The sequence below is a fragment of the Danio aesculapii genome, chromosome 15 (assembly GCF_903798145.1).
Source record: "Danio aesculapii chromosome 15, fDanAes4.1, whole genome shotgun sequence".
NCBI lineage: Eukaryota > Metazoa > Chordata > Actinopteri > Cypriniformes > Danionidae > Danio > Danio aesculapii.
The window spans coordinates 27,062,252-27,076,933 of record NC_079449.1 but is presented as its reverse complement, the minus strand read 5'-3'; the positions used below and the strand labels follow the sequence as shown (position 1 = coordinate 27,076,933).

General features: G+C 38.0%; 1 protein-coding gene and 2 long non-coding RNA genes across 3 annotated transcripts; all 3 read right to left on the bottom strand.

Moving 5' to 3' along the window:
* On the bottom strand, positions 1-403 carry LOC130242254 (uncharacterized). The gene is made up of 3 exons (XR_008838952.1): positions 332-403; positions 182-240; positions 1-87 (listed from the first exon to the last, which is right to left on the bottom strand). It is a non-coding gene; the product is annotated as an uncharacterized LOC130242254 (long non-coding RNA).
* A 2,343-nt stretch (positions 404-2,746) lies between these two features.
* On the bottom strand, positions 2,747-13,850 carry LOC130242140 (sortilin-related receptor-like). Its single transcript, XM_056474161.1, has 5 exons — positions 13,820-13,850; positions 12,511-12,617; positions 7,130-7,328; positions 6,818-7,030; positions 2,747-4,666 (listed from the first exon to the last, which is right to left on the bottom strand). Exons 1-5 carry the CDS (start codon positions 13,848-13,850, stop codon positions 4,599-4,601), a joined length of 618 nt encoding a protein of 205 aa, XP_056330136.1. The 3' UTR covers positions 2,747-4,598.
* Positions 13,851-14,249: 399 nt separating this feature from the next.
* Positions 14,250-14,682, bottom strand: LOC130242253 (uncharacterized). The gene is made up of 3 exons (XR_008838951.1): positions 14,611-14,682; positions 14,461-14,519; positions 14,250-14,336 (listed from the first exon to the last, which is right to left on the bottom strand). It is a non-coding gene; the product is annotated as an uncharacterized LOC130242253 (long non-coding RNA).

The following is a 14,682-nucleotide window of genomic DNA, read 5'->3' as shown; positions in this document are numbered from 1 at the left end:
CTGTTTGTGCAGGAGCAAATCTTTCTCCAAAAGCCTCTCAATCTTTTCTTTATTTGAGCAAGTCGTCCAGTAATTGGCGACTTTGATCTGAAAAATACATACACAAAAAACAAGCAAATGACTAATAAATAAAACAAAAATGCTATTAATGCATGTAGATGTGTGTGTTTAGCGTGCGTACTTGAGTTCTGTGAGTGGCAGATGTTGGACACACTCTTCATTTGTCAAGAATTCTTCCTCCTATAATACATAAACATATATTGTAATACTTTCAATCTCTCATTCATACACAAACGTAAATAAATATACTCTTATAACAGTGTAAACTCACTGCTGTGTTGCTGCTGGATGCCTGAGGGTACATGTTGGGCAGCAGATATGTTATATTGTCCAGCAGGTGCAGAGTCAAAGTGTTATAGTGCTCCTGTTCTTCAAGCATCTTAGGGCTGAGAGGAACACTGTACATAGGGATACAACACAACACTTTACTAACTACACCAGTGATTTTATGACTTTATAGCTCCATGTCCATTAGTCTTTCAAAAAACAAATTGTGAATTTAATTCTAGACACCTCATTATGTTATGTCTATAACTGTATCTATTAGCTGAATGCAGAAATATAAACACTTACTGAAAGATGGTGGGTCCAAAAACTATTGATAAATTCTCTGGTGTCATTAGGTTTTGGTGACTCTCGGCGGCCACACGGGAGAGAAAGAACAACAGGTAAGAGAGGACGTTAAGATGTTCCTCTGGAAGTGTGTTAAGGATCATCCTCATTGACTGATTGCGTTCTTCCTCTTTTGAATCTGCATGATAAAAAGATTTCAAGACGACTGATGCGTCAGTTTTGTTTTGTGACGAGCACTGCTCATCACTTACCCCTGAACACATTCAAGAGCTGCTTCCCGTGTGACTCTGGAATGAGACCACCAGGCAGTTCCCTCAGGAAAAGTTTCAACAAGGAGGCTAAAGGATGAATATCCTCCATGTCAAACTCAGGGAAGGCTCCATTGTTGAAACTTTTCTTCAGTTCCTGGTACTGTTTCACCTTCCCGCTGACTCTGAAGAGGCCACTGGTGCTGAGGCCTAAACAAATACACATTTTACAAACACAACCTCTCAGCATATAAGAGATAAAGTGAAGCGATGTGAATAACACACACCATGCTGGTCCAGGAACTGCACCATGTGTGTCAGTGCTAAAGGAAGGCCTTGTCTCATTTGGCCACTTCGCCTCAGGTGACTCAGAGGCACACCAAATATAGCACTAGGTGTTTCCAACTACACAAAGCAGAAGATAGGGAGAATTGTAAAGTATAGGACACAAGAAAGTGAGTTTGCATCTGTTTCATAAGTGTGAATTCTAACAGCCAGCCAGAAATACCAGATACATATTGTTATCTGTTAATTACAATACCTGTCAATGTACTGTAAACAAGAAATGAGGAATACATTTTAAATTTATATATATATAACAATAAGCTCTTTATTAACAGTATTTGTAGATTGTGTCGTATACTCACACACACTGACAACACTGTCATGTTTAAGGCGATGATTGGTGGTGAACCAATCAGGGGCAAGTCCAAAGCCGAGGGTCGAAGCAGAAAAGGGTCAAAACCGGGAGATCAAAACCGAGCCAAAATCGCAATCCAAAATCGTTAGTCAAATCCGTAAAAAGGGTCAAAACCGAGAATCCAAAGCCGAAGTAATCAAAATAATCGCAAACCACACAAATCACCGCCAACTACACCAACGCCAGAACACCCAACAGAGAATTCTATAAAGAACGCCTGTATAAATCTGCGCCGATGGCGTCACGCGTTCCATTTATCATTTTAAAAAATGCCGAAGAGCTAAGTTCAGTGTTGAATTGTATGATCATTAAAAAAACATAATGTGTATCAACCAGACTCAAATAAACGCGGTAACTAATATCAGTTAACCTAGGAGTGTTACAGATAAGGCCCACAAAAGCCTCTGATGCTATAATAATGGATGCTGTATTAGATCTGCGGGCATAACACTTGAAAGTGCACACAGTACTCACTGTAGGATGAAGTGCATAATGCCGTTATAATTACCATTTAATCCAAGGCATGGCAATATACGAGTTATTTTATATGTATGCGAATTTTAAGTTACTGTAGCATTACACGAGCAAGAGAACATGTTTCCCATTTTAGCACAAATTAACTTATATTGTAGTTTAATAACAACAAAAGGCCTAATTTACTTACAATTGTGCTGTTTTGCCATCAAAAATGATCCAAACAAATCTGAAGGAAAAAGCTGCTCGTGTAGACCTGACTTCGTTCATTTTTGATCGAATTATACAAGTCGACAATTCAATGATTCATTCACAATGACGGCCATTTGATTCATTTCTAAAAGAATCGGACATGTTGTGAACTCCTCATTGATACAAGGACTTGCCGCCACGTGCTGGCTGTTGTCATTTTTCATTAATTCATACAATGAACACATTTGATTATTCAGTATCTGTGCTCTGTATCCTTTCTTAAATTATACTGTTAAATATTATATATATAATTATTATAAAATATATTATATTATAAATTAATATATTATAAAAATATTAATTATATAAAATCAATTTTTTTTATTACACAAAAAGCCTATGATGTTTATAATGCATTGGCACTGTGGTCAAAGTCACTTTGCTAAAAGATATTTAAAAAAGTAGAATTATACAAATATACAAAGCAAGAGGAGTCAGATTCACCAGTTTTCCACATTTATTTCAGCATAAGTGGTTCATAAAACATCTCAGACTGTACCACTTAAAATATTCTGATCTTTAAAACCCTCAGTAGGCAGGCAAGATCAAAAATTTCAACATGGCGGTGTCCAAAGTCACTGCTATGCCAAAACTTTTACATCTTATTGACCAAAAAACAAATGGGTTTCAAATTGGGCATGACAAATATTGCCACAAATGGTTGCGAGTAAAGAACACAAACAAGACAAAATAAAGAAACGGTGGCTCAGGATTCACACAAGTGCTGCACTGGAACTTTTAAAACATTATACAGTGGTAATTTCACAATATGTCAATACATTTCCTATCACACTACTCCTGTCTTTATACAGTCTTTTTACACCTTTCAGTTTTCTGTGAGCGTGTGCATGTGTGATCACATTGACATACTGCTACATACTTTACTCAGCGTGTTCATAATAAGGCAATGTGGTACCGAAAGAAACGGTTTCACTAAAACGTTTTGGTTAATGCCAATTAACAATAGGATAATAATAATAATAATAATAATGACCATAAGCATTTGAATGTAAACTGGCCATAAACCTCATTTAAAATCCTTGAAAAAGTAGGGGGTGGATTATAAGTATTTTTCTGGACATCTCAATACAAGAAAACAAGAAAAAAATACATTCATAAACAAATCTTTTCAGTAACACCCGCGATCCAGTTAAAATGAAACATGAATTTAACATATGTACCTCTTCACAACGTTCGGGAAAGCAAAATGTCTGCTCAACCCTCTGTTTTTCTTAAGCTTGGCACAAGAGACAAGGATGAAGCTTCTGCACAGGCTTCGCGGAGAGACTGTTAAGCACAACAGTCTACGAGTTCAACACACTGCGCTGCCTGTGGCAGTGTGACTGATATCGCTGGTACATCGACATTAACCCAGTTCCCTGAGAACACTAAAGGACTAAAACCATGGCGGCACACAGGATATGCAAGATTTTTCTCTGCTAGATAAAATGCGTAAGATAAAGGAAAAAACAAAGCAGACGGTGAACATTAGACGTTTTTTTGTGGACCGAGCATGTGGACAACAATCAAATAACTGTTACTTTCTTAATGTTGGTCATCGTTTTCCAAAAACAGCTGATAAAGCAACTAAAATAGATAATAATTTTCATGTTTTCAATTCAACCTATTGCTGAGCGTGGAAATGATCAAACGGATACAAAGTGTAAACAAGGTACCATAGACAAATGCAGGCCTACTGACATAAAGTGACACAAATCGAGCCTCTGCGAACAAAAATCTGATCCTGTGCAATTTACTGTCAACAGCCTATGTACCGCCTTCCCTTTTCGTCAGCATTCATTGGTCCGTTTTTTCATCTGTACACATGTGAGGTTAGCTTTTTCGTTTTTTTTACTCTTCTTTTGTGTGTGTTTTTGCACTGATGTACCCATATCTAGGTGCTTGTTTTGGCTTTAAGCAAATGTAATGCTCGTGTGAGAGTTTGTTGTACAATAAGGGTCTTTTTTCCCTATTGGGTCGGTGTGTATGCTGATCAGCTGACCAACTCCTTCACAGTTTGCTTCAGTTAATGCCTACAATGTCCAATACCCACATATATTATATATAAAAAATAAGTTATTGCGCATCCGAAAAAAGTGCATCTTATATTCAAAAATATCTCTTTCGCTCCATGCTTTCTTGTCTTCCTGTGGGTCCAGAAACCCAAATCCAGCGTTTTTTTAAGTGACAGGGGTCATGAGTTGCTTGAAGGTGTGCCGGATGAGCACGTAAGAAAATTTGATAAGGTTGTGTAGTGAAAGTGAAGGAGGAGAAGAGAAAGGTTTGTCCAACTACGCAATGACCATCGGGACGTCATCTGAAAAACCACTGATCATAGGAGCGTCTTCATCGTCATCACCTTCAGAAGAGAAGGAAAAAAGATAAACATTAGCAGCTGCTTTTCATGGCGAGGAAAACTCTGTATTTAAAGTAAGCTAAAGCTAAATAGAATTCAACTTAAAGGGAACCTATGATGAAAATCAACTTTAGTAAACTGTTTGGACAGATCTGTGTGTAGGCATAGTGTGTCCACTGTCATATTGGAGCAATATCATCTAAACAAGCCTCTTTTTTAATATTTCCTGATGTTAAAATAGGACTCAAATCCCAATGATTTAAGGCCCACCACATGTGACATAAGGAGTGCGGTTTTCCCTGCCCACCAAATTGATTAACAGGTGCCATGTTTCTGTAACAACATGTATACACAATCTGGGATTATAGAATCAGTTCCAACAATCTGTGATTTTTATATTTAGTTTACAAGGTTTTTAAAACAGAGCATGTTTGTAATAAAGACAGTAAAATCACTATGTAATTCTTAACCAATATAATCACCACTGCCGCATGGTGTCAGTAAATGCTAATATGTGTGTGTGTACTGCAAACGGCATTTGTGTGCAACTCATGGTTTCAGAAAGGCTTGACTAAACTCCACAAATACAACAAATAAACTTACTTGGTATTTTTGACTAATGAGCTGTATTTCAGCTTTATCTGTGTTTGTCTCTATCACTGACTGCTGTTTATCTGACCTAACGCAGGAAAAGCAGACACGCACGTGGGAACAGTGGGCGGGGAGAAGCAGCTCATTTGCATTTAAAGCCACAGGCTACAAAAACAGCTACAGTATACTCAGACATTAAAATAGGCAGATTCTGGAGGCTATAATAAATAATCAGATGAGTATTTTGAGTTGAAACTTTACAGACACATTCTGGACACACCAAATGCTTATCTTACATCTTGTTAAGGGGTAAAAGAGGTGCCCTTTAACTGAAAGTGATCTGAACTATGTTGAATTGAAATGAAGTACACTCAGCTTAACTGGATTTAAGTGACAGAACCAAACTGAATTTAGGTGCACAAAAAGAGGAAGTAAACTAAATGGAAAGGTATTAAATATAAGTTAAAATAACTAAAGTAACAAACATACGAAATAAACTAAAAAAACAACTGAGCTCAACCACTGTAAACTGAACTAAAAACAAGTGTTAATAACTGATATACACTGAAAGGAAATTAACTAAAATTAAGCAAACTTAACTGATGTCAACAGAGCAAAAACAAATTATAACTGAATGAAATAAAACGGGGGCGGTACACGGTGGCTCAGTGGTTAGCACTGTCGCCTCACAGCAAGAAGGTTGCTGATTCAAATCCAGGCTGGGCCAGTTGGCATTTCTGTGTGGAGTTTTCATATTCTCCCCATGTTGGAGCAAGTTTCCTTCGGGTGCTCCGGTTTCCCCCAATGTCCAAAGACATAACTGAATGAGCTAAATTGGTCGTAGTGTATGTGTGTGTATGAGTGTGTATGGGTGTTTCCCAGTACTGGATTATAGTTGGAAGGGCATCCGCTGTGTAAAACATATGCTGGATAAGTTGGTGATTCATTCTGCTGTGGCAACCCCTGATGAATAAAGGGACTAAGCCGAAGAAAAATAAATGAATGAATGAAGTCAAATGAGCTAAGACGAATTGAATTGAACTTCGAGAAAGGAAACTAAACTGAACTAAACATGAAGTTAAGCAGTCACCTGAGATAAAGACAAGTGACATTAACTAAAATGAAGTGAACTGTGCAAAACTGAAGTGAGCGAAAATAAAGTAAATTCAACTGAGCTAAACAAAAAATGAACTGATATAAACAGAAGTGAACTGAGCTAAAATAAACTCAATTCAGCTGAGCTACACTCAGCTGAACTAAAATCAGAATTGTTCTAAAGACAAGTGAATATCACTAAAATATAACTGAGCAGAAGTGAAATGAACTGAACAAAAAGATAAGTGATCAAAATAAGCAAACAGAACAGAAGTGAGCTGAATTCACATCAGCTGAACTGAACTGAGCAAAACAAGTCAACTAAGCTGAACTGAATTTAAATACAGTGAACTAGATCAAACTGAAGTGAACTTAACTGAATTACATTGTACTCAAGTGAAGTAAACTAACTTCTCAATGAACTGTACTGCCTAGGAAGCAAAATACTGTATTGACTTGCTCAATTACCCAGCTCATCTCCTGAGGAGAAAATAGCAGAGCCCAGACGAGAGTTGTAGTGGCTGTTAGCGAAGGCGGTGAAGCTGTGCTGTAGGCGACGGTGTCTGAGGTAAAGCACCACCAGGCCTCCACACACACCCACTAACAGCAGGAACAACACCGGCACCACAATAGCTGCCATGTCCTCCGATTTACCCGACTGAGATGCTGCATCATTCGGCCCTGAAAGATGAAAAAAAAGAGCATCAGGATCAACGTCAAGCTTCAAAAACGCCCACAGAGATAAAGAGATTAAAGTGTTCTGTCTGTAAAAGCTCATGCCTGCTGCTTTGCCCAGTTCATCATATAACAGCACCGCTGACTCTCCACAAAGCTGGTTGATGAGTAGACATCGCGCCCGCACCGAGAACGTGTAGTTATGACCCGCCAACAGGCTGTTGATTCTGAAGAACGTCTCTGTTGTGTTGCCTAAACACTTGGTAGAGTTGGTGACACTGTCATGCACATATACCTCATAGCCCTGAGGAGACAAATAAAAGGGAAGTCATTTTGGAAGTAGAAGTAAATTATTGTAATTGCTAAATGCTAATTAATCGAGTTAATAGGGGTTAATATAGGGATTCATGTAACATATGAGCAATTCCAGCATTATCAATGTGACATTTGCAGTAAAAACCCAAAACATCAATTCACAGAGAAAGTATATATTAACGTTATATTGAAATATTTTTTTGTTATATTTTATTCATATATATTGAATATAATATATATATATATTCAATATATTCAATATATTTAAACATTTTTTATATATTTTTTCAAAACTATTCCCACAGAGTTATGGGATCAGAAAAATATCAATCTGTAAACATTATTTAGATTTTAAATGAGGAAAATAAACATGCGTTATGGATGTGACCAAAAAAGTCAGCCAGCTTTCAGTATACCACATACTTGTAGAAATTCTGTGAATTAAACTGCACTACCCAAAAGAAATGATGCTAATCAAAAGGATAAGAGTTGGCGCACTATAGAACAAACATGATTAGTTTTATTTTATATTTTTGCATCAATGAGGCTTTCTTATGGATGTGGCATCTCTCTGTTATAATTGTGACAGATGTGAAATTGCCAGATGTGTGATTTTGATAAATCAAATATAATAGTTTAAAAACATCGACAGAGACATTTTAGAGTATTAAGTACTGTAAAATACTTGCTTACACAAAAAAACTACATTTTTGAAAATTAAATTTTTTTCATGACAATTCAATTCACCTTTATTTGTGTAGCGCTTATACAATGTAGATTGTGTCAAAGCAGCTTCACATAAAAGGTCACAGTAAATAGGAACAGTGTAATTCAGTTTGTAGTGTTTAAGTTCAGTTCAGTTTAGCTCAGTTCAGTGTGGTTTAATAATCACTACTGAGAGTCCAAAAACTGAAGAGCAAATCCAACGATGCGCAGCTCTACAGATCCCAAACCATGCAAGCCAGTGGCGACAGCGGAGAGGGAAAAAAAACTTCACTAAAGGCGGAAGTGAAGAAAAAAAACCTTGAGAGAAACCAGGCTCAGTTGGGCACGATCATTTTAATTTCTCCGCTGGCCAAACGTCTTGTGCAGAGCTGCAGTCTCAGTGGCGGAGGCTGGAAGCTGGCCTCAGCGAAGACTCGTCTGTCTCTGGAGCGTCACAGGAATCAGTCTCATGTTCTCCACTCTTCCATGACCATCGCAGTAGCTGCTCAGGATTCGGCCAGGTCCAGGATATGGAAACCTTGGGATCATCTCGTCGTTGGTCTTGGATCGAATCAGTGACTCTGCATAGTCTGAGGGCCTCGGGAAGAGTATCCCCAGGTGGAAATGGAGAATAAAGAAAATAATTAGCGTAGCTGATGTTCACAGTGTATATCAGCAAGATGCATAACCTATGTGGAAGCCCCCTAAGTGGTGCACTAAGTGTATGCTTTACTGAACAGATAGGTCTTTAAAGAGCCCATATTATACATGAAATAGGGTCATATTTAGGTTGTAAGGGTCTCCAACAACAGTCTAATATGCATGCAAGGTCATAAAACACTTTGATGGTCTTATAATCTGCATTTATTTTTACCTAATTATCCCAACGACTCCCATATGAATCGTTCAGCGATTCATTTGTTCCCAACCCCCTCCTCAGCGCGAAGCTAATCTGCGCTGATTGGACCGATGACAGCCTGCTGCGATTGGTCGACAGTGACAGGCTTCAGCATGAGACAGAGTGAAATGCCCAGCTGGTAATCAACTATATAAAATTAGTCACAGTGCACACACGCTTCATAGTGTAAGGCTTTTTTTACACACACACACACACACACAACCCTCCTCAGAAGAACTGGGGAGATCGACGCGAGTCTCTCTCTCTCCCTCTCCCTCTCTCTCTCTCTCACACACACACACAACGCTCCTCAGAAGAACTAGGGAAAGCGACGCGAGTCTCTCTCTCTCTCTCTCTCTCTCTCACACACACACACACACACACACACAACGCTCCTCAGAAAAACTAGGGAAAGCGACGCGAGTCTCTCTCTCTCACACACACACACACAACGCTCCTCAGAAGAACTAGGGAAAGTGACACGAGTCTCCTGTCTCCTAGCTTACGATCGATCGCCATAGCAATGACAAACGGCAGTGGAACGCGAGCTCACAAAAGCCTTTAACGTTAAATCCGTAAACAAAGCGGCACGCGTCGCGTTTTTAACGTGGCTTACATGTGATAAGAGAATATAAAGAGTAACCGCGAGTACTGTACCAGGTTAACAACTCATCTTTGGGTAGAGACTGTCAATATTATCCATCTGAGCACAGCGTGACTTCATTCGACCGGCGGCGTCTGTGTGTGTGTGTCTAGTGTTTTTTCTGTGTTAGTGGGCGGGGCCGCAGGTTTCAAATCTCCCTGGTTTGCGCGAGTAACTACTGGCGAGGCTTGTGTTTCGTGGCTGCGTCATCGCGAAACACCTAATGACTCGTTATCAAGGCGACTCGTTTGAAGCACTATGAGTCGACTCTTTTATAGATGAATCAATAGTTTTAAACACTGTACACTTACAGATTTAAGCCTTAGCTGGATATTTCACTTCACTTAGAGCTGTGTTACACACTACATGGAAGGGCATTTTTAAAAACCCATAATATGGGCTCTTTAATCTAGTTTTGAATTGGGAGAGTGTGTCTGAGCCTCGGACGTTATCAGGAAGGCTATTCCAGAGTTTAGGAGCTATAAATGAGAAGGCTCGACCTCCTTTACTCGACTTTGCTATTCTAGGTACTACCAGAAGCTCTGAGTTTTGAGACCTTAAAGAGCGAGTTGGATTGTAGCGAGACAGAAGATTGGTTAGATAAACAGGAGCTAGATTATTTAAAGCTTTATATGTAAGAAGCAATATTTTAAATTCAATACGAAACTTAACAGGCAGCCAGTGTAAGGAGGATAAAATTGGGGTGATATGATCAAATTTTCTAGACCTGGTAAGAACTCTGGCAGCTGCATTTTGTACTAATTGAAGTTTGTTAATAGAGGATGCTGGGCAGCCAGCAAACAGAGCATTACAGTAGTCCAGCCTAGAAGTCATAAAAGCATGGACTAGCTTTTCTGCATCTGAGATGGATAGCATACTTCGTAACTTAGCGATATTTCTCAGATGAAAGAAAGCAGTTTTTGTGACATGGGATATATGATTTTTAAAAGTTAAATTGCTGTCTAATATGACACCCAGATCTTTTATAGTAGAGCTAACGCTAACTTTGTATCCCTCTAATTGTAGGTCGAGTTGTGAGATCTGCTGTGTACAGGATTTAGGCCCAATAAGTAATAATTCTGTTTTGTCTGAGTTTAAGAGAAGATAATTGTTGGTCATCCAGTCTTTAACATCTTTAATACACTCAGTTAGCTTGGACAGATTAGACGTCTCGTCAGGTTTAGTTGAAATATATAATTGAGTATCATCTGCATAGCAGTGAAAGCTGATCCCATGTCTTCTAATAATGTCTCGCAGGGGTAGCATGTATATTGTAAACAGCAAAGGGCCTAAAACTAATCCTTGAGGCACCCCGTATTTTACTGGGCTGATTTGTGAAGGCTGTCCATTAATATTCACAAACTGGTAACGGTCAGATAAGTATGACTTAAACCATTGTAGGGCCTGTCCCTGGACACCTGTAGACTTTAAGCGATTAATAAGGATACCATGGTCAATGGTGTCAAATGCCGCACTAAGATCGAGTAGAACTAATAGCGAGATGCACCCTTGGTCAGCAGCTAAGAGTAAATCGTTGGTTATTTTCACTAATGCAGTTTCTGTACTGTGATGAGCTCTGAAACCTGACTGAAACACTTCAAAAACATTGTTGGTCTGCAGAAAGGAGCAGAATTGAGCAGAAACAACTTTTTCTAGTATTTTAGATATAAATGGAAGGTTTGAAATAGGCCTATAATTAGCTAAGTTGCTGGGTTCCAGTTGTGGTTTCTTAATAATAGGTTTAATAACAGCTAACTTGTAAGGATTTGGAACATGGCCTAAAGATAAAGAAGAGTTGATAATGTTAAGAAGAGGTTCTCCTATAACAGGTAGCAATTCTTTCAGTAACTTTGTTGGAATTGGGTCCAATATACACGTAGCTGATTTAGAGCTATTTATAATTTTGTCTAGCTCTTCCTGTTCTATGATTTTAAAGCACTGTAGGTTATTTAGATTCAGAGGCGTGTTTACTGGATCTAAAGTATAAGGCGGTGCAGAAAGTTTAATATCTCCTATTTTCTGTCTAAAGCCTTCTATTTTATCACTGAAAAAATTCATGAAGTCATCACTACTAATTTGCGGTGGAACGTTTTGTTCCATAGATGACCGATTATTTGTTAATTTAGCAATGGTGTTAAATAAGAATCTAGGATTGTTATGATTATTTTCTATCAGTTTGCGGAGGTGCTCAGCCCTGGCAGATTTTAAAGCCCTCCTATAGCTGGACATACTGTCTTTGTATGCAATTCTAAAGACTTCTAAATTAGTTTTTTTCCATTTACGCTCCAGGGCACGGGTTGCTGTTTTGAGAGCGCGTGTATGACTATTATACCACGGTGTAGTTTTATTCTCTCTAGCCTTTTTTAGTTGGATGGGTGCCACAGTATTTAAAGTGCTAGTAAAGATGGCATCCATACTGCTGGTTACTACATCAAGGTCATTTGCGTTTGCGGGTGCATTTCGAAGTAGAGAAAGATCAGGTAAGTTATTTATAAATTCATCTTTAGTGGATGGAACAATAGTTCTACTAGGGCGATATATCGGAGCGGATCTGCTAATTTCAGGTAAACACAGCTTATATAGTAAGAGGTAGTGATCTGTAATATCATCACTTTGTGGTATAATGTCTACATCAATGACCTCAATTCCATTAGACAGAATTAGATCTAGTGTATGCTTTAGGCGATGGGTTGGATCAATAACATTTTGCTTTATTCCTAGTGAGACCAGCAAGTCCATAAACGCGAGCCCTAATGTGTCGTTAGCGTTATCTATGTGGATGTTAAAGTCTCCTACAATTAGTATTTTATCAGTTTTAACTAGTAAGTCAGAGATAAAAGTAAGTCAGAGATAAAAGTAAGTCAGAGATAAACAAGCTTGACATTTGCTTGCAATTGCTCATATGCTGAAGATCTGGTTTCTAACCCTGCTCTCATTGAAGGTGCGATCTTTCACAGCCAGACTCTTCCAGAAGAGAAACACGTGATCCTCTTCTTCTAAGATCTTGAGGGCCTCAGGTGCAGGCAGAGAAACTGTGTGGATAAATATAGGTTTAGAGCAAAGATACATGTACTACAGTTTAAAAATAAACACACGTTTTACTTATGGAGGAAATACATTATCATTTATTATAATTTTGACTTTCATTTGGCAAAGATGTATTCATTTGATCAAAATAAATGTGACAGAAATGCTCTTAGATGTTACAAAACCTTTTTGGCTTGCCACAAAAAAAAATCTAATTTAATTATTTCTTAGCGACATACATTAATGTGTCAAAACAAGAAAACTCTAGTTGTATACACTTTTTTCAAAATAATATTTATTTTTTTAAATGAAAAGTTTAAAATTTTTAAAAGTTTACAATAAGTATTTATTGTGGAGACAGTTACATAAATAATCAAATATATATATACATTTATTGGCTTTTGGAGTATAACTTCTACTTAACCTAATGCATTTCTGTAATAAATCCTTACGTATCATGCCTATTACTAAATATTATGTCTCTTCCCCCATACTTCTGTAAAGAGTTTTTTGTATGAATGGAAGATAATGTAAAGGGGGTATATTGCTGGGTTATTATCATGAGGAACTGTGTAATTGTTTTTAGTTTTCTTTCTCTGGGAATTAGGGAATTTAATTTGAAGAAATTGCTGTAAAATATTTCTCACAGTTATTGTAAATCGTATCTCTTTGCAATAAAAAAAACTTAAATATAAACTTAAATCACAAACAAATTACTTAAATATAAACAAATTACATTAAAACAACTCTCTTCCACCAATCTTTAGGGCTATCTTTGTGTTTGTGGCGGGGTTATGCATGATGTTGCTGATTGAAAGAACAGGAGGCCTAATTGCTGGAAACTTTATATCCGCCGTCGTATGTTTGATCAATTATCTGCAGTTGAAGTTTATTGAAAATTAAACGCCTGAAATTGCATAATGGTAGCATTACCATACATAATATTATTTAACTTAACTACAATTTTACTACATGCAGCACAGGTCAAGTTTATTTGCAATTAATAACAGGCATCTGAACACATTTAAAAAGGTTAAAAACACACCTGTTTTATTACTGTTTAGTTCTCAATACAGTCATGAAAAGTGCTGAGAGTTGGAGTTTGTTCAGCTCAGAAGAGGACATGAAGAAAAGAAACAGTCAACACATCAGCTTTTAGAAATCGCTTTATTTCACTTTCACAGTGAAATGCATCACAGCTTCTCACAAATGTACATTGCTGAGTCACTGTCCCTCATCATGCTCAGTCTCTGCCGGTGACCCTCACCGTGCCCACTGACTGCAGGTGACTCTCACCGTGGCCAATGACCGCAGGTGACCCTCACCCTGCTCAATGACCGCAGGTGACCCTCACCATGCTCAATGAGTTGACCCACACCATTTCCAATGACTGCAGGTGACCCTCACCAAGCCCAGTGTTTTCTAGGTCTCACTCATTGTCCAACATCTGGGCCTCCATTCCTGCAGTGGTCTCTTCAGTCAGTGTCACTGCTATGTGGCATGAAAAATTAAATGAATGAACAAGCGCGCCTGTTCTTTATTATATTATATCAGCCTTATATTCTCACTTTTCACCAACAGACATAAGTGTTTTATATATGAATGTTTAATAAATGTGTTTTGCTTGTACATTGTACCTGTTTGTGCAGGAGCAAATCTTTCTCCAAAAGCCTCTCAATCTTTTCTTTATTTGAGCAAGTCGTCCAGTAATTGGCGACTTTGATCTGAAAAATACATACACAAAAAACAAGCAAATGACTAATAAATAAAACAAAAATGCTATTAATGCATGTAGATGTGTGTGTGTGTGTGTGTGTGTGTGTGTGTGTGTGTGTTTAGCGAGCGTACTTGAGTTCTGTGAGTGGCAGATGTTGGACACACTCTTCATTTGTCAAGAATTCTTCCTCCTATAACACACAAACATTTATTGTAATACTTTCAATCTCTCATTCATATACAAACGTAAATAAATATATTCTTATAAGAGTGTAAACTCACTGCTGTGTTGCTGCTGGATGCCTGAGGGTACATGTTGGGCAGCAGATATGTTATATTGTCCAGCAGGTGCAG

What these genes read in the sequence shown, in the direction of transcription:
- LOC130242140 (XM_056474161.1), bottom strand. Translation starts at nt 13,850, where the DNA reads ATGAGGGACAGTGACTCAGCAATGTACATTT. An exon ending in TGACTCAGCAATGTACATTT is followed by an intron (nt 12,618 to 13,819) that starts GTGAGAAGCTGT and finishes TTATCCACACAG; the next exon opens with TTTCTCTGCCTGCACCTGAG. An exon ending in CTCCTCAGGAGATGAGCTGG is followed by an intron (nt 4,667 to 6,817) that starts GTAATTGAGCAA and finishes TCTCTTCTGAAG; the next exon opens with GTGATGACGATGAAGACGCT.